Raw genomic sequence first — 27,970 nt, forward strand, 5'->3', positions numbered from 1 at the left:
CACAGCTGAACAGACAGAAAAATGTAAACACACTACAGCGTGCAGAGACGTCAATCATCGTGCTGCAGCCGGCTGATATTAAACAGCTGTGATTGGCCTGGCCTGGCCTGGCCTGGCCTGGCCTGGCCTGGCCTGGCCTGGCACGGTCGAGTGAAAATCTGTTTAAGCAGGCCAGACGCTTCGTGCCAGAGATGTTAAAACACGTGCTCGCAGATTTATTTGGTTCCCAGGGTCGATACCTGTGTGAACACAGCTGTTCCTCCTCAGGTGATTTCTGAGGCTGCGTGCTGTAAAGACACATTAATCTGTGACGTTTTAAATGCCCAAACAGCTCCTTTGAATTTGTGAACTTCATTAGAACAATCATCTGAAAGAAAAAAAATATACACAAGCACTTAAGAAAAAGATCCACTTCACACAGGCGGGTTTTTAAGTTGTGGATAAAGTGTCCATGTGGAGGACTTCATTACCTGCACATGTGCCAGTTTGCAAAGGTTACCGGTTGCCCACAGACAGCAAATGAATGAGGACGATAAAGGCCTGTCCTGTTGCACAGCAGGGACGATGTAATACACTAGGCTGCTTGGAAATGTCAAAGTCATGACTCACTTACTGCCGGTACCCCTGGAATGGGCACCAACACACACACAGACACACACACACCTAGTCATGACCGTTATATATTTCCATTGATACAAAGTGTGGTCTGTTCAATGAATGTTTACTGCATGTTCCCTTTTTTGGGTATGTTTCACTCAGCAGCAGCTGTGATGTTTAAAAAAAGAGTTTCCACTCGTCTTTTTGTCTCTCTGCATGTGTGTGTGTGTGTGAGTGCAGACGTGCATGCGCGTGTGAGCATGTGTTAGCCGGGAGGCACGTAATTGACTCTTCCTTGCACTTACAAGCCATATCCGGACTCAGGTCTCACAGGCCTTGCAAACAGCCTCAAGCTTCCTTTCCTGCATCCTTTACTTGCTATACCCTTGCCTCTCTCCCTGCATCTCTCTCTACCTTCCTCCCTCCCTCGTTCGGTTTCTCGACTCCTTCCTCCTCTGGCTAAGACATGTTAAACGTTAGCAGACTAGACTGAACAGCATCATAATTAGTTTAAGCACATCTGCTGAGCCCTTGTCTGGTTTTAAAACACATTTGAATAAGCAGGCCCTCTTTGAAAACAGCTGCACTGAAAATATATTATAATTTATCCAAAAACTGCAAAGAAATGACTGATTCTGATCAATATTTGGGTGTTGTTAGGTTTTGTTTTTTTTAACAAAACAAAAAACATGGTAGGTTTGCCAACTGCTTTGGTGTAATAGTGTCTAATTTCAAGGTTCCTGGATATCACAAAAACAACATAGATTAGAAAACGTTCAAAGGCAAAAACGCAGCTCACTTTGTCCTGTTTTGTTGTCTTGTAATCTTACCATGACGCCATTTATCTTATGTCCCCCTGGGAGGTCCTATGCTGAGAACCAATACTCCTTTAATGAGTGGTTACGGTGAGGTTGCTGCACCGAGTGCCATAGCTTTGACGTTAAAGAGCCGGATTGTCAGTTAGTTGTTTCTCACCTACTGTATGTGTGCGATGTTTCACCACGCGGGAATGCGTGCGCGTCTCAGGGGCCCGAGGAGCCGAGCGCACTCATACGCTTGGGTTCCCGACTCCACTGCGCGTTTGTTTATAGGAGGACTCGGTGGCTGCTTATTTTCTGCTCAGTTCCACCGTGAAGAGCGCTGGGAGCCTTTTATCTCCCCCGACTTCACTTTACACAATCGCAGACACTGTTAGCGGTGTTTAGGGGAAAGGTAGAGTGAGACAGAGAGCGCGACGAGGAGAGATTTGCGGTTTGAGGCCAAGAGACGCAAAGGCGGACTTGTGCGCACACACACACACACACTTCGGATGCAGAAACAGGAAAAAACAAAGAGCAGAGGTTGATCCCATCATTCAGCAGTAGCTCTCTTTGAGGTTTCCCCCCTCAAATGTCCTGTGGTGCAGGGTGTGAGGCGTGTGTGTGCGCTGGTCTGATTTTTGCTTCTTAAGCATGCCAAGCAGACCTCCCGGTTCTGTGATTCCAGCTCGACTGGGACATGCTCTTTACATATTCACAGAGGACAGACCGTCTTTATGACCTGCAGACCTCAGCCGGATGCGTGCATGCACGCGCACGTAATTTCATTTTCCCATACCCTTATAAAAGCATCATATTTTGCTCTGCTTCCATGTGATGGCTCATACAGCTGCACATAACTTCATTTTTCTAATATGATTACTGCAGCACTGATGAATGAGGTGGTGAGTCACTGCTTGTGCTGAGCTCCCAGGAGTGAGGCCTGTTCGTACCATACAAACAGTCATTGTGAGGGTGACTCCTCCTCTTTCTAGGAAAAGTATTGGGCACACTTTTAAGTCCAGTGTTGATTCTCAAATTCCCATCACCTAATGCATCACAGAGGCTCAGGTAATAACTATAATCAGTGAAATGTAATATAAATATTTAATAACTGGATTTGGACTAATCTCTTGTAATGCAGCCAGTAGCTACTTTCTGCTGCCTGATAACTCTCAAAGCCACTTTTTAACTCCAAGTGAGGATGATTTATTGGATGAATCTGTACTTTATAAAAAACACAAACATCCTGTCTTAAGATGCTGTACGATGTTTTTGTTTCATACTGTACTGTAGGGAGTGGCTTTAATCCCAGCCCCAGTATCACTTTTCTCCCACGTCTCGTCCTTTGGAGACATATTTGCTTTCACCGTACGACATGCAGGTAGTAATGACAAGACTCGTGTAAGCAGCGTGCATGTGAACGGCACGCAGTGGGAATGCCTCCTCATACGAAGCAGGTTTTGCAAACAGAAGACAAATTCAGTCTTAGCTGCTGTGTCCAGAATGCAAGCACTGAAAATGTAAACAGTGTGTGTGTGGGGCTGGATTGCTTTCCCACACAATCTCCGTCAAAGCTCGCCAGCCATGAGGCACGCTCTGTCCCTCGTTACACCGTCTTGCTAGTATTGAATTCTTTAAATGGCCCAGAAAAAAGAAACTCCTCTTACATATCTAAATGCATAATTCACCACGTATATTAAGTCCTGGCATAACCAGTACCCCACCAGAAACGAAGGAATATCGTATTTCTCTGACTTTAAACGGGAAAACTGCATCAGAACAGCAGCTGAATATATGTTTATAAAACTGAACTGTTACTTGTGTTTTTCTTAGAATATCCCACTTTAAATTAGCTAAAGATAATAATTTCCTCTAAACATTCTAATAATCACGTTCTAATAGAAATCTTTAGGCTTATTATACAACATCCATCATTCACCCTCATCACCACTTTTTTTCCACATTTAAGTGCTTTTTCTATCTGACATTCGCACACATTCATACTACACATAACATAAATACTTTATTGACCCCTGCAAGGGTAATTACTCTGCTACTGCAGCAGGTTAAAGATTAACAGTAGTCAACAATAAAAAACCGACACAGTTAAAGTAAAAGTGACACAGGCGGATAGTAAGAGCCTGAAACTGAGAGAAATACAACATTTGATATGTAGAACGGTGATTGAATTTATTTTATTAAAATAAAATGATGTTAAGTTAAAGTAAAAAAAGAAGAGTGAGACTGTAAAAGAGAGTAGTGCAAATTGCAGTAATAAATAATATGTGCGCTATAAATCTGAGAAACAGCTGCAAGAAGGTTTAATACAGAAATATATGTGTGTGGAATCGAATGCCCGACAAGTGTGCTCACCTGTCACAGAAAGGAGAGTTATTGTACAGTTTCACAGAGAACTGCAGGAATGATTTCCTGAGGCGTTGTTTCGGCAGCTGTGCTGAATAAAGTCTGAGGGAGAAGGAGCTCTGCTGCCTGGAGCGGGTGAGGTAGACTGTCCATGATGGAGAGCAGTTTGTTCAGCGACCTCCTGTCCGTCACTCACTCAAAGGCCTCCTGATTCTGGAAACTGATGTTCCCAGCCTTGTGAATGAGTTTTTTGATCCTGCTGGCACCGATGCTACCGCAGACTGGTAGAAGATCTCCCAACATCTTTCTTCACACATTAATAGATCTGAGCTTTGTCAGTATCCTCATCTTCTTCAGCGGGTTAAATTCACATGCTAGTTTGTGCTTTCTGATTTAAAGCGTTCACAGTTTCTTTCACTGGTAGGGAAAACAAATGATTACTAGGGGTAAAAACAAAACAAAAAAAACCCCCATCAGATCCCAAAGTTTTTTATTAAAGCCAAACAGAAATCCAGCACAACAGAAGGAAAATTAGCCACGGCCCTGGATGGGGCTTCTTCTTATTTGTCTGCAGATGAATTACACGGCACCATAAAATTTGACAAAATATACCCATCTCTTTAGCAAATGCAGCATGACACTTATCCACTCTCTGTGGCCCTGAGGGAGGCGTCTGTAATCGGATCTCTGCACGTCTCCATTGTCACTGAGGAGACAGAACCGGTTGTAGACTGAGGATCAGTGATACAGGTCAAGAGGGTGGAGTACTGCTGGAAGCTCCCTGCACACACACACACACACACACACACACACACACACACACACTTTGGAGCACTTTGCAGTGCTGTGTTTACTGCACTTTAACAGGTATTAGGAAACAATGATTCACTGTGCTGCTAATAAGATGTGGGGTAACTTGCTTTTGATCTGTTTATACAAATGTGCACTTACATGGGTTTGTGCGTGTGTGTGTGTGTGTGTGTGTGTGTGTGTGTGTGTGTGTGTGTGTGTGTGTTTCAGCCTCTCATCCATCTCTTTCTTCTTCCCTTCCAACTGTTTCCCAACCTGTGCTTCCCAGGCTTTATTCTTCTTACGCAGTGGCTCGCTTCTTTGCTTTCTCCTCAAAACACACTTTAATCTTTCCATCGCCCTGCCTCCAGTTTCCTCCAACACATTTAATATCGCCTCTTTTTTTTTTTTCTTGTTGCGTCTGCAGGGTGTCTCCGCTGCAGAAGTCTGAGATCGTGGATATGGTGAAGAAACACGTGAAAGCCATCACGCTGGCGATCGGCGACGGCGCGAACGACGTGGGGATGATTCAGACGGCTCACGTTGGAGTGGGGATCAGCGGCAACGAGGGCATGCAGGCCACCAACTCCTCCGACTACTCCATCGCACAGGTGGGTAGAAACGTAGCGCGGAGACAAACAGACGTGCACGGCTAGGTTCTTATGAAAATGTTTACAGGCTTTACTCGAACACAGATAAGGAAGGGACGCTCGTTCGGCTTGAAACCCCTGCAAAGGGACAGGCGCTGACTGCTGACCTGCTCACCGTTCAGCTCGTGTTGATCTTTAACCTTCCCTCAGGGGACAGCTGACTTACACGGATCTGTGTAGGATCATGTTATCGATCCGAACGCTGCTCATCACAAACATCTGCGTCCTAAAATAAAACCTAGTCAAACTATGAGCTGAAATTCCTCTTTTTTTCTGTTTTTGATGCTTTTTCATTTCAGAGAAGGTTTCATTGTCTACTTGTATGCACATTGTTTAGCCCTGTAAAGTTTTATTTGTATCATATTTGCTACATACAACATTTTATTTATTTATTGTGCAATTCATGTAAGTTTTTCATGGAGGAAAAAAAATCACTGTTGATGTCGCAGTCTTAAAACCTTACAAAAACTCTAAAGGAATGCTAGAGGAAGGCATAATTATCTGTTATTATACTTTTAATTATTTGCTTAAAATTGTCAAGAAGGAGTTGAAGCTATGGAGGGTAGTTCAGTTTTAAAGGATTGTGAAAATAGCTCTCATGGTCGGTGTGATTGCTCTAAAAGTTGCACTTATATTCATTTGAAATTGGACCCTTTTGTGTTGATATTTTGTAGCGTATGATCTGGATCTGGTTCTGTTCACCCACTCGTACTTTACTGCGATTGTTTATGCCAGCAGCTGTTACAATAAGTGCCACCCTCCTGGCTAAGAGAGAGCTTTAATCTCAGTGAGACTTTAACCTGCATAAATTCAGGCTTTCCTAGATATAATTCCCCAAATCTCTCTTTTGTGTAAATAAAACCTCTGTTATGTGTATCCGTTGTTCCCTTTGAAGGATGAAAAAAATCTCTCTCTGTGTCCTAGTTACTCTGGAGTCTTCTTTGTATCTGTATCTCTCACACAGACACATTCTGCCACTTTCACTGTCTGCGTTGCCTGTCTCTTTGCTTATCTTTATCAGCAGGCCTCCTCTTGCCTCAGCTTTCCTTTCTCCCGGTCGCATTCTTGATACATACCCTGTGCTCCATTACTGCCTCAAGTTTTTGCTTTCTAGCCTTTTGTTTTCCCTCCGAGTGATTGACCGAGTGTCTGTCTTTGTCTCCTCTCTGATTCGGTAGTTCTCCTACTTGGAGAAGCTTCTGCTGGTCCACGGGGCGTGGAGCTATAACCGCGTCACAAAGTGCATCCTCTACTGTTTCTACAAGAATGTGGTCCTCTACATAATAGAGGTAAGAGCGTCGCCACCACACCCTGTCTCTTTTACACACACACAGTTACATTAACAGAGACATTTTGCAGCTGTTTGTCGACACGGCTGACAGTGATGGACGAGGTGCCCTTCTGGTGTCTGCTTTCTGTCCTGCTTGCGTTTGCGAACACACACAAACACACACACTTAAAAAACTGTGTAGCACTGACGAGACCTTGGCTCCAAAGGTCGACTGTTGTCTCTCTGTGTGTGTACTTGTATTGCTCATGAAGTTGGGACACGTATCTATTTACACAGTCACATAGCTGGGGCCTCAGGGCCTTTTGAGGACAGAAAATCCTAATAAATCATTAAATTTCACAAGGAAGACTTGGTTTAAGGGTTGAAAGGTGTAGTTGTTGTTATAGTAAAAGTCTTAAGGAAATGAACTTAAATCAGTTTGTTGTCATCAGAAGTGAAACATGACTGCGTTTGCGTGTGAGTGATGAAGGGGCTGCTATGAGGGGTATTTGACAGCTGTGCTCTCTCCAACCCCTCTTACCCCTCTGTCTGACATTAAGGATGCCAGCAGGTGCAGGTCCTCATGTAGCCCACGGTCCCACTCACACCACCACTCTGTGTGTGCGTTTGTGTGTTTCCACAATTATCTCACATAGCTGGCTTCCAGCAGAGCTCTTTAGGCCAAAGGTTATAGACTGTCTCTGTCCACTTAGTGGAGACAGCATAGGGGGATGGTGCGCACATGCGTGTGTGCGTGTGTGTGTGTGTGTGTGTGTGTGTGTGTGTGTGTGTGTGTGTGTGTGTGTGTATAAGAGAGAGGTTTTTGTGTATCAGGCCTCACCCTTAGGCTGTATTCTCCACTGTATGCCCCAGGAATGCCACAACTCCCACCAGCGGCCCCAAACATTTTCTTTATCTGTCCACAGATCTGCCTGTGTCTGCTGTCGGTGTGTGTGTTTGTGTGTGTGTGTGTGTGTGTGTGTGTGTATTAAAGAGCTAATGAGGGTTTACCCGAGGCGCATTCAGTTACAGTGTTTCGGTGAATTAGCTGAAATTGATTTTGAGGTCCAGACAAAACCGGCATTAAGAGGGGGTTTTAATGCTTGTTAGCGGCAAAGCAAGTTTAACTGTTGTACGAGGATTTTTATTATATGCATATAAAGACATGCTGTTGCCATCTGAATAATTAAGTCTTAAAAAAGGACGTTTTTCTAACACCACTACCTCATTTTGTCATTTTCCCCCTGCTGCTTTTACTGTGAGGACCTCCCTAAGGCAGTTTTACCCTTCACTATTGTTCCTCTCATCCCTCTCTTTGTGTCCCAGCTCTGGTTTGCCTTTGTGAACGGGTTCTCTGGCCAGATCCTCTTTGAACGCTGGTGCATAGGCCTCTACAACGTGGTGAGTATCCACCCTTCACTATCTGACAATTTTCCATTACCCCACTCACCCTCCTTCGCTGTTACACTTTCCACTTGCTGGATATCGATTGTTATCTTTCACTCTATCTCTCAGTATGAGTAGCACTCTGCTTTGTCTTCTCCTCACAGCTCTTTTGGTTTGAAAGTGTATGCATGTGTTCTGGTGACTGCGAATTACTTCAGGGGAAATGCAGAGCACTTTTACTTACAAAGCAGGTGTTGTGTGCAGAGGTGAAGCCGTTTTGATGCTCATAGTCTGATATAAATAAAGAATATGTGCAGGCACTGTATTTGTCATTAAGCGTTTTAAAGGCTGCGCATGTGTGACCTCTGTGTGCTGCAGATATTTACCGCTCTGCCTCCGTTCACTCTGGGGATATTTGACCGGCCGTGCAGCCAGCAGAACATGCTCCGCTTCCCGCAGCTCTACCGAATAACCCAGAATGCCGAGGGCTTCAACACCAAAGTACGTGCGCAGATGTTCGCAGACACACACGCACATTTAGATCTGTCCTTTTGGCTTCAGGATTCGATGAGTGATGCCAGCTGTTTGTTTGGGACTTTGGCAAGTAAACAAGGGGGGGGGGCTATGGAGTCTGGGATGTTTCCATTGCAAACCATAATGAGATTCATAATGCGAGAATAAGGAAGTCTTTCATTTTACAGGGTACACCAGCAGCTTAACCTACTCTGTGTGCGTGTGTGTGTGTACCAGAGCTCACTTTTGATGGCACTAGAACAGTGGGAGTTGTGTGCTCTTGTGAGGAATTGCTGTTTTTGTATGTTTTTGTGTGTTTAGAAGTTTAGGGGGATGGAGCATTTATGTGTTTTGGCATTAATTTATACTGACTTGTTTTCCACTGTCCCTCTCCTCCACCTCCACCTCCTCTCTTTCTGTGTCCTTCTCCTTCTTTCAGGTGTTCTGGGGACACTGCATCAATGCACTGATTCATTCAATTATTCTCTTTTGGTTTCCACTCAAAATGTTAGAGCACGGTAAGTAAGCCTGCCCAGATCATCCTTCTGCAAGCGATGAGTTTGGTTTGCTGACACTCGCATGCTCTCCGCAGACTCTCCCTTCAGTAACGGTCAGGGAAACGACTACCTGTTTGCAGGAAACATGGTCTACACAGTAAGTGTCGTACTGGAAATTTATATGTGTCTGCTTTTGTTTTGATTTCTGCTTTTTGGCGCAGATTTGTGCTTTTTTTTTTTCACCTGCACAGTGTTTGTGTACACAGCACAGTGTTGCTGCTTCCTCAGAGCCCTTATGAGTCTCCAGTCAATCTAGTCCCGTCTAGCCAGCCTGTCTCCCCTGACATTCGTCCGTCTATTTTCTCTTTTCGCTTCGGCGTCACACACTCTCTATCATTTTACTCCCTTGGAGTCTCATGTGGATGTCGGTGGTGTTTATTTGTTGTGTGTGTGTGTGGACTGCGAGGGATTGTGGGACTCCAGAGTATTTTAACAGACATTGCTGAGTTTACTGTATAACATTATTGTTTATTATCTCCACAGTCGCCAGTCAACTAATCCTGTTTCTGTTTTTTTTTTATTTGCCCACCCGCTCCTCTGTGCGTGTGTGTGTGTGTGTGTGTGTGTGTGCGTGCAGTATGTGGTCGTTACAGTGTGTCTGAAAGCTGGAATGGAGACCACAGCTTGGACCAGGGTAGGAGCATTAACACACTCTTAATACACCACACAACATGTGCTGTATTTTACTCCAGTGTTGACAAATAAAGGGGAGGGTTGGGGTAGGGTGGGGTACTCTGTGAGCCTTTCAGTGTAAGTTTTCCATACGACCTGGTCTAAATGCTTCATAGTCAGGAAAAGCATGGCAGAAGATGTGGTCTACCTTGATGTTGTGGTGGAGGTTTCTCAAACTGCAGTTGCTTGCACCTTTTCTTCCAACTAGTTCCTCTGCAGCTTTTTCCTTTACTCGGTTTTTCAGATGTAGCCGTTTAAAAAAACAAACAAAAAGGTCTGGAAAGTGCCAGATCTTGACAAAGAAATCACTACTAAGCATTCAACTCAAGCAGAGATACTTAACTGCGGAGCAGCTGCAAGAACAGCCAAATGTGCTTGAAGACGTTCAGCTTGTAAGCAACAAATGGAGCTCAGGCCGTGCATAGTGAGGCGTACAGATATTAAAAAGTTCATCAGAAATCTGATACATGATGCATACCTGAAAGATGCATTATGCCTTTCAGTTGATCCGTCTACTGAAGCCTCATCAGAAGCGGTCTCAGTGGAAGCGTGGCTGTCGAGCAATTCTTAGCTGGAATACCAATGAAATACGGCAGTGATGATGCAAAACAAAGTAAGGTCTTGCCATTCGTGAGACATTAACTGATTTACTTCACAGGTCACTGACAGGCAGGGTGGTGAAAGGGACTGATAATAGTCGTGTTAACGTGATTTAAAAAAAATAATCCTGCTGTTGATCGTCAAAATATACCAGCAGTCATAAGAAAATGCAGCAGCTCGTGACATTACACAGCAGTATTCTACACAGGCAAAACTTGGAGCACTGCTCCAAAGACTGCTCCTGAACTCTGCCTTAGTAAATAGAGATAAAACAAAGGAAAGAAACAAGTGGGCTTAAAGAGGGGAAATTCTGAAAAAAGACAGAGAAAGCTGAGCATGTGGCTTCAACTTTCAGTTCTAAAATAACAGCAGCCAAAGTGGAGATGGAGTTTAGGATAACAGCAGCTCCAGCCATGACAGCCACATCGTTTGCTTTCTTTTTTTCCTGTGGTTGGAGAGGAAGGAGAGACTGGCAGGATGGACAGAAAGGGACTGACACCTCTGTCCATTCAGCTGTCCGCACAACAGTGTGGCGGTAATGAAGCCCGGGTCCCACTGGAATTCACACAGAGTCCCCTTACAGTGGATCACACACAGGGAAAGGAGGGAGGGGAAGGTTGTCTATATTGGGATGAGCTGTATATAAAGCATTTGACCTCATGCTGTCTCTCTTTTCTCTCTCTTAATCTCTCCTTAACTCTCGCCGTCCTTCTTTCTTCTCTCTATCTCCCCGTCTCTCTATTGTAGTTCTCCCACCTGGCGGTATGGGGAAGCATGGTGCTCTGGATCGTCTTCTTCGGTGTCTACTCCGCCATCTGGCCCACCATCCCTATTGCTCCTGACATGCTGGGCCAGGCAAGTCTCTCGCCATAAACACGCGTCATTCATTTTTATAACAAGGTGCAATGGTGGAGGTTAGAAAAAGGCCCTTCCTACTACATCTCTTCTCTGCAAAATCACCTGCCCCTCCCTTCCGTTTTGGTTGCTGTTACATGGCGCCTAAAAGACTCACCTCTTGGGTGTTCCACGGCGACACTGCTGGGCCCCCCTGGCTTCCCACACCTGCTGCGTGTCACCCGAGCTCCAGTCTTTTACTGCCCTCTGTGGAGGTGTTGACTCAACAGGGTGGGCCGCTGCCGCTGCTGGTGGTGGTGATGAGGGTCCAGTGGGGGGTGATGTGATGTGTGGGACCCCTTAATTAAGAGACTCATTTTAGAGTCTGGGCATGAAGGCATGGGTGAGATGAGGTGCCCCGCTGAGTGGCAGGGGAAGGGAATAGAGCCTTCTCAACTCCCCGCAGCCCATTAATTCAATTTGTGTCAGAAATCAGGAATGCGGTCAAATATCTCTGCAGCTGCTCAGCCTAACTGGGGAATGGTCAAAGACAGCCCCCCCACCCAACTGCACTATTGCCTCTCTTATTTCCCTCGCTCGCTCTATCTATATTTCGATCTGTCCATGTGGGACACAGGATGAAAAAAAGAGTTGTGTACGTCTGCTCAGAATAGCTAGGTGTGACATGTGTGTCCAGATCCATGTAGCGGCTCAGACCAACAGTCTGTTTCTATGGATATAACAAAGCAGAGAAATTCATGTTTTCATGCCTGCATCCTCGCCGTCCACAGAGATTATGTGATATACTGTGAGTCTTTGTGTGGAGGCATTTGTCACAGACAGAAACGCTGATTATGTGTGAGTCCATTTGGATCGTCCGTGCCTTGGTTGGGATTCCAGCTGCTCTCTGATTCATTTTCCCAGTTTATCATCTTTCTGTGGGAACCCAAATCGTCCTTACAAATGCAAAAACAAGACGCGGGAAACATGTGATACGGGCAATAAAGTATTCGAAGCTAAAGAGGACACGGTGCATGCGATTTTGACACCTAGAGACAAAGACGTGCAAAGCAAAACACAAGCTCGTGCAGTGAGATAACCGAAGCGGAGAGAAACTGCAGGGATTTACCAAAACGAGTGAGGACAGGCAACAAACGATGCAGTCACTAATAATGAAAGGAAGTTGTGAAAGAGTGAGATTGGAGGGAATCAGAGGAGTAAGAGTTGTGTGGGAGTAAGTATCAAAGAGACATACAGGCTGACAAATGGAGTAGTCAGATGCGTGATTAATCCTGGGAGACAGAGTAAGAAGGGAGGCAAAGGTCACTGAGGGTGGACTGGATAGACAGGTAGTGGGTGGAGGGGTGGGACGCCAGCATCTCTGCCACTTAGCACGTTCACACAGCTTCTGTGATGTTGTTTGAGTTGTAGTTAAAAGCGGTGAGAAAGCTGTTAAATATTTCTGCCTAACATTCGAGATGTTCAACTTTGGCTAACTCCCTTTATGCTCTTTATGACTTTTGAGTCACATTTCCTTCAGCCGTTACCGTATGCGTCCTCCCCCCTCTCCTCCACCTCCACCCGTGTGCTCGCTGCTGAGAAAAATGACTTAATGCTCAACGTGGATTCATATATGAGTGGAAATAAATGGGCCCTGTGTGTTGTCACCTCAGGCTGGCAAGGTGATGCAGTGCTGGCACTTCTGGCTGGGCCTGGTCTTGGTGCCTGCTGCGTGTTTACTCAAAGACTTCGCTTGGACGGCGTAAGTAGTATCCGTTTAATATAAATACTTGGGGAATCCATACAGACGTTATTCAACTTAACTGAAGCGTTTACATAACCCGTACTGAGCACTTCTTACAATGAATTACACGTGTCTACGAGGTGAAACGCTCAGTTTCCTTCATTGGGCTGATGAGCTTTTTTTCTGCCGTGCAGCGCACGCCGCTCTGTGAGGAAGTCTCTTCTCGAGGAGGTGCAGGAGCTGGAGGCGCGGTCCGTTGACCCAGGCGCAGCTGTCCTTAGAGATGCCAGCAGCCGCAGGTATTGAAACGCTACAAAGCATCTTGGGATATCACATCATACATATACATCTTTTTATCATCAAGTAGATTTTTCAAAAATTTAATATGTCCTGTGCTACCATGTCCCAAATGTCTGCAGTTTTAATAACGGCCTGCTAGTGTCTTATTATATTTTTATGTGTGAAAATAAACTATTTCTGTCCCCCCTGTGGCAACGTCCACAGGGCTGAGGCCAAGGCTGATGTCCCGTAGAGCCAGAACTGCTCACAGAGGTAGTTTCTGGGTTTGCACTGTCCCACTGTGTGACCTGTGACCTCAAATGACCTGTGTGCCCCATTGCAAGCTGCTTTGGAGTGACTCCTGCTTGTTTTCCATTAACCAAGTTCACATCTCCCTCTCTTTGTATCTTTTAATGTTGTATTGTTCTCACTTTTTTTTTCTCTCCTTATTTCTTTAAATGCGATCGTTCTTTTTCTTCATAGGTGGACCAATTTAAACTGCTGTACTGATCTGGTGTGTTTAACGTTTGCCTGTAGCTTCAAAGGCTGTGACTTAGTGTTGTGCTCAGTATTGCATTAGAATAAAGATCTTTGGCTAATTTTGAGGGAAATTATACAAATTATAGATTCAGTACACGACCACTTTTCCAAAATCATTGGGATGCTGGTTAAAATGTAAATGAACTAACAAAAAGCAGGGAGTTGAAAATCATTTAAAGTCTGTATTTCACTGGAAACTGTAAAAATAACATTGAAACAGAGACATTTAAATATTTTTGAATTTGATGCCAACAAAATGATTTATAAAAGTTTCAACATGAACAGTTTTCCATCACCTGACAGCATATATTGCTTCAAATGTTGCACACGTCATCCAGCATCACTGGGGGCTAAGCTACTAAGTTACCCAACCCATGTGCCTAATGCACCCTAATACCAACGTGAATGTTGATGTCCATGACTTCCAAAAAGAATTTAAGGTTTTGATTGGGCAAACCCAATGACAGCTTTCAACATCACTCAATTTATTGATGTTTATTTGTGTTTTATGGGTGACGGGGGGGTTGCATGTGTGGATGTAGTGACAAACTGTGCTCACCAATGACGGCTAAGAGGCCAAAGATCTCAGCCATTTAGATTTGGTTGCCAGTCTTGGATTGTCTAAATTATGAATATTTTTTTGCACTGCACATGATTTCAATCCCCAACTTGAAGCTTTATTCTTACCTGTATGGACAAAAGTATTGGGCCAAACCTCTTAATCTTTAAATTTAGGTGTTTTCAGTCTAGCTGGATAAAATCAAACACCTCACCATGCAGATTTGTTGTATTTGTTTCTTGAGCTTTTTCCTCCAACGCCCCTTTCATCCATTCTGGAGGTGCAGAGATTTTGAACCAAGAAGTAATTTTTCCAGAAATGTCTGTGGTATTATTGCAAAGTGCAAGTGTTTAGAAGCCACAGGAACTCAGACTACAGAAAGTTACAGAGCGTGGTTGCTGACTCCTGAGGTGCGTAAAAGTTGCCAACGCTCTGCTGACTCAATAACTGCCCTGAAAACCTCCTCTGGCTTTAACATCAGCACCAAAGCTGTGTGCTGGGAGCTTCATGGCATGGGCAGCTCGTGTAAGTGTCCCGGTACTTTTGTCCATGTAACGGTGTCTGTCCAATTAACCCTAGTCAGCTGTGAGGTGTTATTTTTAGCAAGTCCACAACTTTAACAGTCTAATGTTGCCCTTGTCTCATCTTTGTTGGAGTGTTATGCTGGAAACAATTTAGAAACAACCTTATATTTGTCCAAAAAAAACCCCCCAATATTTCTCTGTTCTAAGATATAGTATGTTGATTTTTTTAATTAATTTGAAATAAATCAAACATAGTTCATATAATTACATTTGATACAGCATCCAAAGTATTTTGGAAAACCTAGTTTGTAGACGTTTAGTGATTTACTAGCTGTGGCACAAAGAGATTCAGGAAATTTCCATTTTGCTACTTTAGTTTAATGCCCCCAAACACCTCTGTAGGACACATCTGACTATATCTCCATATTTATTATTTGACGGCTATACTGTGGCTGCTAGCTTTTATTGTAAAAACTCACTATAAGCTTATAACATACAGTGCGGTGTTAGATGATAAAGAACAATACCAAGAACAACACAAGTATTCTACTTTTACTTCATATTTGACAACTTAAATTAGAAGTTAAGTTTGCATAACGTATACTCACATGAGGAGTGTGAATACTTATCTCCCTGTGTTACAGTGAGTTCCACAGTTTTCTCATTTTATGAGGAGGTTGAGTTAAAGGTTTCACCAAGAGAAAGTACATTAGAGGTGGTTCTTGTTTCTTGAAGTGAGCAGAAGAAGTCGGGGGGGGTGAGTGTAAAACCACATTGCTCCTCTTGACCCTTAAACAGAGCTCCGTCCTTGACTGACCCTGCTTTTAAACGCCGGGAGGCAGGAACACATCCTTGAGTGCTTTCCATTCAGAATAAGAGAAGGAAACTAAGGGTGAGCTGGGAAGCAATGGAGCAAAATGGAAAAGAGCACATCTGTGTTTGTAGTTTTTGGGGAGGGTAGGCATGGGAAAAGGTGGAAAGGTACAGTACGGGAGTGTCTCGGGGGGAAGAGTTCAAATAGCGTACATCCTCGGGCCCTTTTGAATCAGAAAGTACCCACAGAGAAACTTCACGGCAGGAGCGAGGACAGCTTAAGTCATACTGATGCATGAACCGTTCATTTATTTGTCCAGCCACTGTTTAGTAATTTTATCGAACTCACAGTGCCGTCATCCTTGTAACAGACATTATTTTAACAGACATAACAGAAAGTCTTTGAGCAAGCTCGAGAGCTCTCTTTTTTTCACACCAGTGAAAGATTCCCAGCGGTCTTAGACAGTTATGAAAATTTCCTAACCGCTTGTTCCAAATGTTAGCCTTGGGAAGGCTGGGTCGACTCCATAATTACTCCACTGATCATCATCACCTCTGTGTACTCTAAGTGCCTGGGAAAACCCTTGTGTGTGAATTTAATGCTCCACTGGCAGATAACTGCACAAAACGTATTCCTTCAAGTAAATATGGCAGAAGTTAACTTCCCGAGGCGCCCCTTACGTTTACATTCGACGTCTGCACTTTATTGGCTGTAATAATGGTGATGACACGGGAGACAAATGTATGAATATATGTGTGTATGTATGCATTCGAGCCGGCCTGTGTTAGTGCGCAGTATCTGGAATGGGCTTGGTTATTTTTGGTCACCGGAGGAGAGGAGCCGTGACGGCGTGTGGTCTCAGAACAGAGGGTCCAGTCTTCTTCTTGGAATGGGGGGGAGAGTGGAGTGGAGTGGGGATGAGGAACAGTTTACTGTGGATGTCCTGTTACCCTGCAGGCAGTTTATGACTTACTGTTAAAGTGAATGTGAAAAGCAGTCGCTGTCTAATCCACCTCTAACAAACTTTCTGGTCCTAAATCTGCTGAGATTTTGTTTACTTATTGATCTGTGTGTTTCTATGTTACACCCTAAACAAGTGCTTTGCTTTTCTGTTATGCTGCAGTGTTTTACTGAAGAGCAGCTAAGATTAAAAATCATAGTCATAGAAAAATTAGAGGCAAAGATCCTGAAAGTCTGTAGACTGGTTGTTAGTAAGAGTGTTATGTAGTTGTGGGAGTAGCAGAGATTCTCTCATTTGTATAATTATGTGTTATTATAGTGATTATGTTGTGCTGCTTTGGAGTAAATGTTCTTCCTTACCTTTCCTTCTTTTTATCTTGCAGTCTAAACGAACGGGCCCATCTGCTGACAAGAGTCTTTAGGAAAACACCTTCAAGTGTAGGACGCTCAAACTCTGTGCAGCAGACTGTGTCACGTGAGTGCTCTTTCCAATAAGAGATGCTATCATGTAAACCAAGTCTTGCTTTAATGCTCCAGTCACAGTAAGGCGAACGGTGGCTGGAGGCCAAAGCTATTGCGACTGTGCGCAACTGATTTGTGATCTTGTTGACTTTTGAAATGGTTCAAAGACAAAACAACCAGCTGCTGTCTTCAAAGCAACTTCAGTGCGTCAAAATGGTGATAAAACACCAGTAAGACAGAGTCGGTCTGCTATCAGTTTACTGTTGATTGGGATCAAGGTGGCAATTATGTGCAACCTGTTTGCGATAATCCAGCAATTAACTGTGATAAAGAGCAAAAATTGCAAATCTGTTGCAAATCCTTGGCAAGGAAGGCTTTGTAACGGCTTAACGATTAAGTACTCACAAGATTAAGTACCAGCAAGAACCTCATAGATATAAAGCAGAAATTCCTCCAAAAATAGTGACAGAGTTGCTGCAGGATGCCTAAGTAACATAACCCCTCAGCTACTTTTATATGCATTTATATAGGCAAATAACCAGAAAACAAACAGCTAAGTTCCCTGTTGCAAACGAGTTGTGCTTATCAGTGCAAACAGCGATTGATTGCAACGTGTTGGCAACCTGTGTCTGTTTATTAATTAGATGGCAAATTAGATCGTGGTCAGTCTGAGTTGGTCTGCAATTGTTTGAAGACAGGTTTCCCGTACGATCACTGCAGCTCAGCAGTTAGAGCAGGTCATTCACTAATTCAAAGGTTGGATGTTTGGTCCTGTTGCTCCTGTTTGCATGCCAAAGATACTGAACCGAGTTGCTCTCTAATGTATGTGTTGGAGTTTGAATAGAAGATCACAGTGCTTGTGTAAATGGCTGAATGAATGTTGTATAAAGCACTGTGAGTGCTCCAGCAGAGTAGAAAAGTGCTATGTAACATACGTATTTGCACTGCAATCAAAAGTGGTAGCCCAGAGGTTGAGGGTGATGCATGCTCAGCCTCTGGGCTACCAGTTTATCACCAGCACTACTTGAGGTTGTTTTTAAATGCAAAAAAAAATCACAGGAAAAAAATCTCAATTTTTCCTAGTTGCAAGGAGTTTATGTGACTGAGCCATAAGACTGATAGAAGCCAACAGTCTCACTGTGTCATCTCTGTGTTCCCAGTTTTGTTGTCACTCAGCACACAGGCTTAACAAGTAAGACTTCTCCTCCTCTGTCTCTCTGCAGATGGCTATGCCTTCTCTCAGGAGGAGCATGGTGTGGTGTCTCAATCCCAGGTAGTGCGCTCTTATGACACCACCCGCCAGCGCCCCAGCCTCTAGCCCCATCCCGGATCAAAGCTTTGGCTCACTGAAGCAAGAATTTGTCAAGGTGACAGCGGAGATAGACTTAAGTGACACCCTCACGCCGGGTGACCGACCCCTGCTGTGGCCTTACTGGACAGTGACCTGACCCCTTGCCAGGGACGGAAGTCATGGTCAGGCATGGAGGCCGTCGCTGGCGCTTGGAGGACTGACTCGGGAGAAGGGACCAGGCCGGATATATGGACTAACCATTGTTATAACTCACAAAGGCTGCACAGGCATGAGCAATCATATCCATGCACAGACGTGACAAGTCAAACTCAGAGACTGCTACTCATATCTGTATATCCCTCAGACTGAGTTTGCTTTATGCCTACGTGTGTGCGCGCAAGCGTGTGTGTGTGTGCGCGTCCCAGTGCGTCTCTGTCTGCCTGTGCATGTGTGTCTGCACGCATTGGCGCTCCCGTGTTCGTGTGCATGCGTGTGTCGATCCATGTGCGTTCGCATCCACCGTTCCCTCTCATTTCCCGTCTGTCATCACGCGCCGATGTGGAAGGGGACGTCAAAATAGTCGCACTCGCTCGCTCGCTCACACGCATACAGGCGCGAAGAATTCCTTAAAATTAGAGGGTGGGAAGCATATACCGAGGACCCGCCAGAGCCCTGCACCCCCAGCTACAGGCCCCCTCTCTCTCTCTCTCTCGTAACATCTCAGCATCGAGCCTCACTGCCAAACACCATAGAGATGCCACTGAGGCAGAACGCTCACCAAACCGGACCACAACCCTGCCACAGCCCCTCCTACCCCACTGAGACCTCTTGCTTTAGCTCTCCCTTCATTCCTTCCTTATCTCTCCATCTCATAGCCGCTTTGCAGCCTCCGTGTCCCTCTCCTCCTTTTCGCAAGTTTAAAGAAATCCATTTTGTTTTATTTTCTGACCTCTCCCGTGACTCCAGACGTCGCCCGTCTACCACCGTCAGCTGACGTGGAAGCAGCATGACTGGCATTAGCGCTTCCTCTTTTATTTCTGTTGCATTTCCACTCTTTACTGGACTGTTTCTTTCTCTCTGTCTCTCTCTCTTTTTTAAATTAAAGCAAACATCAATGTGTATTTGTTTCTATTTTTTTTCTCTTTTCATTAATGCCCGTTTCTTTTGTACTCATATGTGAAAACATGTCTTAGCGGGAGTATTTTACTTGAAGTTGCCCTAAAAGGCACCCAACCAGAAGGGATTTGATTGAGACGCTCGCATGGATCATGTGTTGTTGTTTTTTGTTTTTTTTTCTAGCTTTGGGGTTTGTCTGAATGTAGAGTCCATTGTCTGTGAGCTCTGTGTTGAGGACACTCTGGTTCAGGAATGCAAAACTGAAAGGGGATGGGCGAGAGGGGTTGTCCTAATCATTAAATCTAATCAATCCATGGCCTGACTAAATGTCTTTGTGTTTTGGCTGCGCGCTGTGTGCTCTTGCAATCAAAGCGAGGGGTTTTTGAGTCCAACTGTAGCTCCCGGGAAGCTGGAGGAGTCTTGGTTTACATTTCACACAGAGGATGGAAAGGAAAAGAAAATATAGAAAATGTCAATGCGAACATTAAAAGCTTAGCATTTTATAAATTGGCCAAATCAAACCTCTCCCACGCTCCTTCTTTAATCCCAAGGGAGTGACTGTAGACAGACCATTAGCCGATTAATTCACCACCACCACCCTCCCCAACTGGAGATCCCTTTCCCACCCACCTTCCTGGATGTGGCCCAGCCCGAAAAACTACAGCTGCTACAGTATGGAGAATCCATCGGGGTGCTGCTTTATGCTTTTCAACTCTTCCCCAGTGACTCTCCAACGGGACGATATGCTTTCCACATTACTGTAGCTGAGTTTCTGGAGGAGCTTGCCAAAACTGCACTTTCACATCATCATATTCTTAAACTGTCCATTGTTGTGGTTTATTATTTCTCCTGTATGTGTGTGCGTGTGTGTGTGTGTCGGATGACGTCCTCTGTGGGAGGTAGACCAGTCTGTGAATGTGTTTCTAGTAGTTTAAGTGCGTGAGTGTTTTAAGGAGATTAAAACAACCCAGTCAACCAGTCATATTTGTTTTTGTTAACCAGGGCTTTGTTTCCAAATGTGCGTCTGTGCTTTGAGTATCACTCACCTTCCTGGTTATTAGAAAACTCACAGCAAGCCTATTTTCAGTTTTAAAATATGTTTATTTTTTCAGTTTCATATGAAAAAGTGTCTCTCCTGCATTAAATCACTGTATTTCAGGTGGAGCAAATGCATTCGATCTAAAATAATTCCACAATTTCACACACTCTCTTACTATTATTCCCCCCCCCCCACACGTCACATAAGTTCCCCAATGAATCTTACAGACATTGTGCTTGGAGTACAGATGAGGTGCGCAAGCAAACCAGTTTCGGTACTAAAGGACATGTCGGGCTGCACGCTCGGTGGAGCAGCACATTCCTCGAGCTGCACGTTCCTCGGTTACAGTGGCACAGCTTTACACCGCTACACAGAGCGGCAGAAAATTCAGCAACTTTCGCTTATTTTTACAGATTAACAACCAAAGCGGCCACTTCCTTGCCCTTCCTAAGTGGAAAATAATGACTCAGAGCTGCCCCGGAGCTGCCCGTGCTAATGCACTGAACTGTGGTGGTGTGAAGTACACACACACACCTCGCGGGAGAGAAGTGAAGGGGGCAGCTGGCATTTTTGGGGGGGGTTGCTATATAATTAACTGTAATGCTCAGAGAACTTCCTCTCACTTCTCTGTCGCACACTCACACGTCCAAGGAACATTAACGGCCTGCCTTGTGAATAGATCTAATTTTGGGGGGATTTCTGAATGTGTTTCTGGGGGTTTTGTATTTCTTTGTTTCTTTTTTTTTTGCTTTCTGGGTGGCAGGCGGGGGGGTTGGATAGTAGGGTGGAGCGTCACAGTCTGTGTCCTGTGCTCACTTCATTAGATTTTAAATGGCCTACAGGGAGATCGCGACTGCCTTTCACATCACACCACCTGCATTTCCCATTACACACAGTTACACTCACAGTTACTCACAAGGCCACCGCATCCCTCCACACTTCACACTCTCTCGGACTCGCACACGAACAGTACAAATATCTATCCACATGCTTTCTTTCCTCGTACTTTCAGCGCAAACAAAAATATACTGTATTATATAAACCACTCACAATCATTCACAAGCACAGATGTGCACATGGCATAAACACAGCATGTGGTCATATATTGTTTTTGCTTGAATGTCCATTTTTCATACAGTCCGCTGCTATAAATCATCCAGTCATCGCTCATTCCTGTACATATAAGCTTGCAAATCTTTTTCTCACATACATCCATGCAAACACAAACACATGCAGCCTTTACTTGATCTCCGGGCTGCAGTGAACTGTGCATTATTACTCATCAGGGCTGCACAACCCTCCGAGATGCAGTTTTGTCTTTGCATCCAGTGAGAGGATATTTATGCATCTGCCTTACGCATCGCAGGCTGAGCCTAGCTCGTTCCACCTTTCATACAAAACAGACACAAACCACACACAGTTACAGGGCAGGTCCAGCTACCAGGAACAGCTTTATGAGTCCTTCATGTGAGTCTGACTCCTTGCCTTCTTTTTTTTTTTTTTTTTTTAACCCCCCCCCACTCTGGCAGTGTGCCCAAAGGTCTGTCTGCTGCAGCCCTCACAGGTTAAACTTGACAAGTTAATCTTTGAAAATAAAGTGGTAGAGTGGTCTGCTGGTTGGGCCCTCGTCACACTGTCACTGGAGGGTGTTTCTGATCACTGGTGACACTGGAGCCAGCAGTGGGAGGAGGGCAGGGTGACTGGAGGGGTCTGTAGCCCCCCTGAGTGGGGTCCAAGTAGGCTGCGGTAGAGGACATGGGGTGGGCATAGCCGATGTACTGCGGATGCAGGAACTGTCCCTGGTGAGGCATGATTTGGGTGGCCTGCTGACAGTTGAGTACAGAGAAGTTGGTGGGCATGTTGACAAAGACGCTGGCATCAGGGGGCAGGCAGCAGGAGGCCTGAGCCCGCATGACTGGAGGAGGGGCAGTGCGGGGGACAGCGGCTGGAGCGGACGAGCTGGATGAGGTGGCTGTGCTGGACTGGCGGGATGAGGAACCCCTGGAGGTGCTCGCCATCATAGGGATGGTTTCCAGGAGGCGCCCACCACCGCCGGCCCCACCTCCTGTCGTGCCTCCAGAGGACAGTTCCTGCTTGGGTCGGAGACACCGGCAGCAGCACACAGCGACCACAGAGCCCACCACGATGAAAGCCACGAACACTGAGCCCACGATGAGGAATGGCACGTAGATGGGAACTACAGAGAGAAAAGAAGAAGAGACATTGCCATTAAACTGACATTAATCCAATTCGTTTTTATTTCTACAGCACCAATTTGTCACTTTATATTGTAAGGTAGACCCTACAATAATACATACAAAGAAAAACCCAACAATCATATGACCCCCTATGAGCAAGCACTTTGGCAACGGTGGGAAGGAAAAACTCCCTTTTAACAGGAAGAAAACTCCGGCAGAACCAGGCTCAGGGAGGGGCGGCCATCGGAGCAGATGTAAAACAGCTGTAAAACATGCGATTAGTGAAAAAAACTATTGCCTGTTAAGCTGTGCTGCCTTGCATGCTCACATGTCTTGCTTATCTGCACAGGGGCTCCTTGATGTGAGTGGTGATTGAATGAGACAGTGAAACAAAGGACTGGAGCAGAAAAATAGAAGGTACACTGGATTTGAGTCCCCAGGGAGTCCCAGAGTCTCATTAGCAGTTATTAACTTTGTTTTGATCTGTTTTAATCCTGCACACCCCACTGTGTCCCCGGCCTCTTCAACCCCACAGACCTGTGTGCATTTGTACTGGTGACATTCTTAAGCCTCGCTGCCAGCCAACATTTGTGACCCTTTTCTCGCTCTCTCATTTTTTTTCCTCTTACCCCTATTTTTTTTTTTTTTTTTAACTAATCCTCTGAAAATAAGTTACTCAAGTTGAAGTACAGTACTTGGCATCTGCTTAAAGAAAGGTATTAAAGTGGACTGATTTAATGTAGCTGAATGGGAGGTTATTCAGCTCTTTAAATAAGAGGAATAAACCAGCTCCTTCTCACTGACCTTTTCTTTGTTTCTGCTTAACGCAGCAAATCATACTCTCAACAACTACGTATTTGTGTAACTCTCACAGTTCCACCAATCAGACTATAAATTGCTGGGTCAAATAGGAGATGTCTGTGTGAGCAGGTAGAAGCTTTGGCACGTTATTATGCGAGAAGAACTCAGTGTCAGTCTGTAAATTTTGTGAAGTGAGCAGGAAAAGCTCCAAAAACAAGCCTAAAGCGCGATCAACAGTAGGAACAGTTTTTCCTGACTCTTCGTTTTCGGTAAAGCATTGAAGGCTGAAACAGGGCGACATTCAAGATGAGGTCACCGCCGATGAGGTGTTTCCCTCAGTCGCTCATTCCCATGCTCACTACCACAAACACCTTTCAAAGCACAATAACGACCATGTTACATTACAAGTGATTAGTTGTGTTTTATTGTTCCCACTGGGTGTAGTTATTTTCCACTTTGAATGTGTCCGTGTATTACGAGGTGTAACTGTATGCCGGAGAGAGAGAGAAAGAGAGGGAGAGAGGTGGCAAACTGGCTCTAGTTTCCTTTTGTCTGTGAGCTCTTTGAAATGCATCCATGGGACTTTGATTTTTTTTTTCCAAAATGCTCATCAAACGTGGCAAGGTATTAAAAGGATTACTGCATGGAAGCTGTTAAGAGCAGGAGATCACTCATGGGCAGAGGCAGCAAGGTCTTGGTAACAAGAGCAGAGGCAGAGGCACGCCGACATGAAACAAACCAGGACCTTGACCCATTTCCTTTCGACAAGAAGTGGTGTTAACTTAAGAGGCTTCTGCACCACACAGCTGCACACCTCACAGTAAACAGGTTGTAAAAGGAACATTTACAGTATAAGTTACAAGAGCAGAAATGTACCAGGGAGCCTCTCTGTGCCATCTTTCCTGTACTTATATGGCCTCCACCTCAACATCTCTACCTCCACTCCCTTTTTATGCAATGCTAATGAGGAGTAGTCATTTCAAGGACTTTCTCCTTGTGTTGCTTTACCCCTGACTTCACTGCTATTAGAGCTACTTTCCCAAACACTGTATGGTAAATCATTAATGGAGTGAATAAAGGTCCTAAAAAGTTAATGCACAGTAGTAAATAAGCTCTTTACTGTACACAGCAATCAAAAAATCAGCTACCATATGAGCCTCACTTTTTGTATATTTCATTATTACATCGCTGGTAATGGATCAGTTTGAATCTTGTGGTTGTTGTAGCTGCTGAAACTGAATCTGTAGAGTCAGGGAGTTTAGGCCTTTGGGTCCTATCATAGGGGTTGTTAGCCCCTGAAGGGGGTCACAAGATAAATCTGGAAGGTCAAGAGATGATTAATGGAGTGGAAAAGAAGAAACAAGACTGAGAGCATGTTTCCATGCCGGTCAGTCGGTACAGAGGCACAGCTGTGCTTTGAGCATTGAGCTAAAGGCTGATTTCGTGATGCTGACATGGCCACAAGGTGATTTTTATCAGGTATAGAGTTAACTAATGTTACTTTAGCTTCTTAGAATACCAGTTAACACAAAGTGCAGCAGAGGCTGTGTGTGATTGGCTTTGCAGATATCCAAAGCAACAGATAAAGTGAAGTGCAGCTTTAACCTCCTAGGACATGGAGATCACATCACATTTTGTGTTGTCTTGACCAAAGTACTAAATTTCGGGCCTGATATCCACTTACGAGGCCATTATACTGCCACTGTTCGATTAAAATTTTAAACAAATATCCTCATATGTGCATCTCATTTTTGTCAGAAACAAAAATCAGGTAAAAAAAAAATCTGGCAATTCTTTGTTTTTACATTCATCAGGTCCCAATCAGCCCAAATATCAAAGAGAAATTAAAAATGCATGTCATGGAAGAGTTCGGGTCTTAGGCGGTTAAATAAAAAAGCTAAGAATTCACCAGTTACTAACTAACATTTGATAGAGGATCCACAGAGCCTCCTTACTGGTTGTAATATTTACAAGTATTTCCTGCTGAAACACTTTTAATTTTAAGCCACTTCATGTGGACACTGAGCACTAAACCCCACCTAGTACTCACATAAATTTGAAAAAAAAAACTAACTTTATTCTTTACTTCTTTCTTTTGAGGCATTTTTTTGTGCACATGGCAGTTGTCCCCCATCCTCCTATTGTTCCCTGTCATTCGTCCACACCTGTTGCTGTAGTCGAGCTGTGGCAGCCCCCTCTGCTAAGCTCTTGTTTTGGGCAGATTCTTCGTGGCTGGCTGGCTGATTGGACCCCTCCTTCAGCCTATCCCATGGGCTTTCTCCTGTTCCCAAATACCATATGTTCCTTCATGTTCAGCACATTAATAATTTCCTTTGTGTTATTCCCCCAACACTGCACTATGTGTATCTCTTTGAGATGATGAATAGGCTGCATGCACATGAAAAATGTGTAAAATGCACAAAGTGAACTGGGCTGTGGATGAATAAAAACACTTCTTCTTTTTGTAAGAAAAAAAGGTTTTCCTTTAAGTAATTTTGGCTGGAGGCCTATGAATGAAATGTATATATTGCTTCCTGTAGTGATAAGCTGTGACAGTATTAGCAAATGACAGATTGTAGCTGGAGAGGGCAGGGTATCCTCTGAGGAAACATGTATTGCACTTTTCTCTCATGTCTAGTATGTTTCTTTCGTGATATGGTGCACTTTCAAGAGACTTTACAGTAGATTAACTTATGGGAATGTAAGCAGTGATGAATGAGGGGCCAGAGGGGGAGAGGTCTGTCACCCAATCCACGGTAAAAGTTGGAAAATGTGGGTCATACTTTGCCTCTGGTTTTGGCATTGATGCCTCTTATATGTGAGCTTCTAGTTTGAAGCATGACCTGAGTGTGAGGGCCTCAAAGCCCACAGATACCACAGAGACATGGAGTGGTTAGATTACAGTAGCAGCTTGGCCAACAGAAAGAGACTCCACGAGCCTGCTGAGAGGAAATAACGCAAATTGCGTGTGTTTTTTCTTCTTTTTAATGAACAGAGCTGTCAGCACCCTTCGTGAGCTACACTGTCCAAGATCCGGTCAAGTCCAAACTTGATCCCCGTGGGGACGGCGTGATCTGAGCCCGGCCCCTCTCTTGCACTGTTAAAGAACAAACACGGCTATTTATAAAGTGCAGCAGCACGGCACAGTTTGCCATTTGTGAGGGCAGTTAACCAGTTTTTTGGAGGAGTCTGCTGTGTCCGTGCAGCTGTCGCTTGCCAGCCAGCAGATGCAGCTTTTAACAGGGAGATACTGTGAGTCTGCTGGGTTTATGAGAGGAAACCAAAGCTCCCAGCAGGTCATATTAAATGATATTTACAATATCAAATTCAAGGCATCCTGTACATAAGCAGTGGGGTGTGTATGAGGTTGGCTTATGGGATACAGTATGGTAAGATTTATATGGAATGAATAAAATCAAAAAGGTTTTACTGAGACTGTAAATTCTGAAGTGAACAAAGACTGCACTCTCCCCACTGAAGCAACAGGTCAGGCAGTTTTAGTGCACCGACGTTATCTCAGTGTCTCTCTCATATGAATCACACGTAATCACACGTAAGTCTACAGAACACAGGGGATTTAACTATGAAACTTCCTATACAAGAGTTTAACTTAAAGAACCCCCCCAAACATTTAGTTTTTATTCTGTTTGCGCTTTGCTCTTCACATGTTTAAGCGCTCTTCTTTCAATACTACTCATAATATTAGCGGAATTAGTTATGGGCTTGTACCTGCACCGGAGTCCTTGTTCTCCTTGTTGTTTGTCCCGGGCTCCGGTGACTGTCGGTCGTTATCGCAGCTCCCCTGATCAAGCCGCGCATCCGTGCTGGAGCAGCAGTAGCGCAGCTCGCATTTCCCGCAGCAGATTATCGCGTCCACTCCGTCTATCTTCTCCGGGCACTGAAAGCCCTCTTTCCAGACACCCTGGGAGTCCCGCCAGCCGTGGCAAAACTCCCCGCTCGCTTTCACGTCAATAATGACCAACAGCAGAGTCACAATCGCGGTGACAGACATCGGGAAACCTCCTCCCCACATTCTCGGCCAGGTGGCCCGCGGCCGCACGCTGGCGCACTGGAAGAGACTGAGAGGCTTTTACTCCCCGCGTCTAAGCTGGTGAGGGGGGTGATACGCTGGGTCGGTCCGATGAAGGGAGCAGAGGGGATGCAATGCAGGAGCCACAAACCACTTAGAGGCTGTCATTTGTTAGAGAAATCGCGTGCGTAATTCTCCAAAAGTGACTCCGGTTATTCAGGAGATGCACAAAAAACAAATGGATACTACTACTAAAAAAAAGTCAGAAAATATATGAATTTATAAGTTTGACTGATATTCCAGTTGCAAACCCTCGGAGGTCTGGTAAATCCAGTGTAGAAAAACTAATGGATTTCCTTTGGCACTGCAGCGAGGCTGAACTCTTCAAATGACTTTCCTCGGGGATCCAGAGAAACTAACACTTGTAGCCTGATCCATGGGCGCGCAGCTGCTGTCACCCTCGAGTCCTCTCACAGCCAGCTCCGTGCGTAAAGATAACGTTTCAAACTTTTGTGGCTTGGCCTGCATTGTTGAGTGTCAGAAGTCAGTCAACCAAATCTGTGTCAGTCTTGAACTGAAGC

General features: G+C 44.7%; 2 protein-coding genes across 10 annotated transcripts in view; one reads left to right on the plus strand and one right to left on the minus strand.

The window, feature by feature from the left end:
* atp8a2 (ATPase phospholipid transporting 8A2) overlaps positions 1–19,637 on the plus strand; it is a 48,748-nt gene extending 29,111 nt beyond the window's left edge. For 8 of the 9 annotated variants that reach the window (XM_026179572.2, XM_026179567.2, XM_026179564.2 and 5 more), the window contains 12 exons: positions 4,978–5,161; positions 6,379–6,489; positions 7,797–7,871; positions 8,235–8,357; positions 8,809–8,887; positions 8,962–9,023; positions 9,504–9,560; positions 10,946–11,053; positions 12,706–12,794; positions 12,971–13,075; positions 16,836–16,927; positions 18,138–19,637. In XM_026179572.2, coding sequence (XP_026035357.1) covers positions 4,978–5,161; positions 6,379–6,489; positions 7,797–7,871; positions 8,235–8,357; positions 8,809–8,887; positions 8,962–9,023; positions 9,504–9,560; positions 10,946–11,053; positions 12,706–12,794; positions 12,971–13,075; positions 16,836–16,927; positions 18,138–18,232 — 1,180 coding nt within the window. In that variant the 3' untranslated portion in view covers positions 18,233–19,637. Of the gene's footprint in view, positions 1–4,977; positions 5,162–6,378; positions 6,490–7,796; positions 7,872–8,234; positions 8,358–8,808; positions 8,888–8,961; positions 9,024–9,503; positions 9,561–10,945; positions 11,054–12,705; positions 12,795–12,970; positions 13,076–13,538; positions 13,570–16,835; positions 16,928–18,137 lie in introns of all 9 variants that reach the window. The other variant, XR_013911470.1, reaches the window with a different exon arrangement.
* Positions 19,638–20,401: 764 nt separating this feature from the next.
* On the minus strand, positions 20,402–27,965 carry shisa2b (shisa family member 2b). The gene is made up of 2 exons (XM_026179574.2): positions 27,089–27,965; positions 20,402–22,557 (listed from the first exon to the last, which is right to left on the minus strand). Exons 1-2 carry the CDS (start codon positions 27,390–27,392, stop codon positions 21,989–21,991), a joined length of 873 nt encoding a protein of 290 aa, XP_026035359.1. The 5' UTR covers positions 27,393–27,965; the 3' UTR covers positions 20,402–21,988.
* Positions 27,966–27,970: the final 5 nt, after the last annotated feature.

The sequence above is a fragment of the Astatotilapia calliptera genome, chromosome 9 (assembly GCF_964374335.1).
Source record: "Astatotilapia calliptera chromosome 9, fAstCal68.1, whole genome shotgun sequence".
Lineage (NCBI taxonomy): Eukaryota > Metazoa > Chordata > Actinopteri > Cichliformes > Cichlidae > Astatotilapia > Astatotilapia calliptera.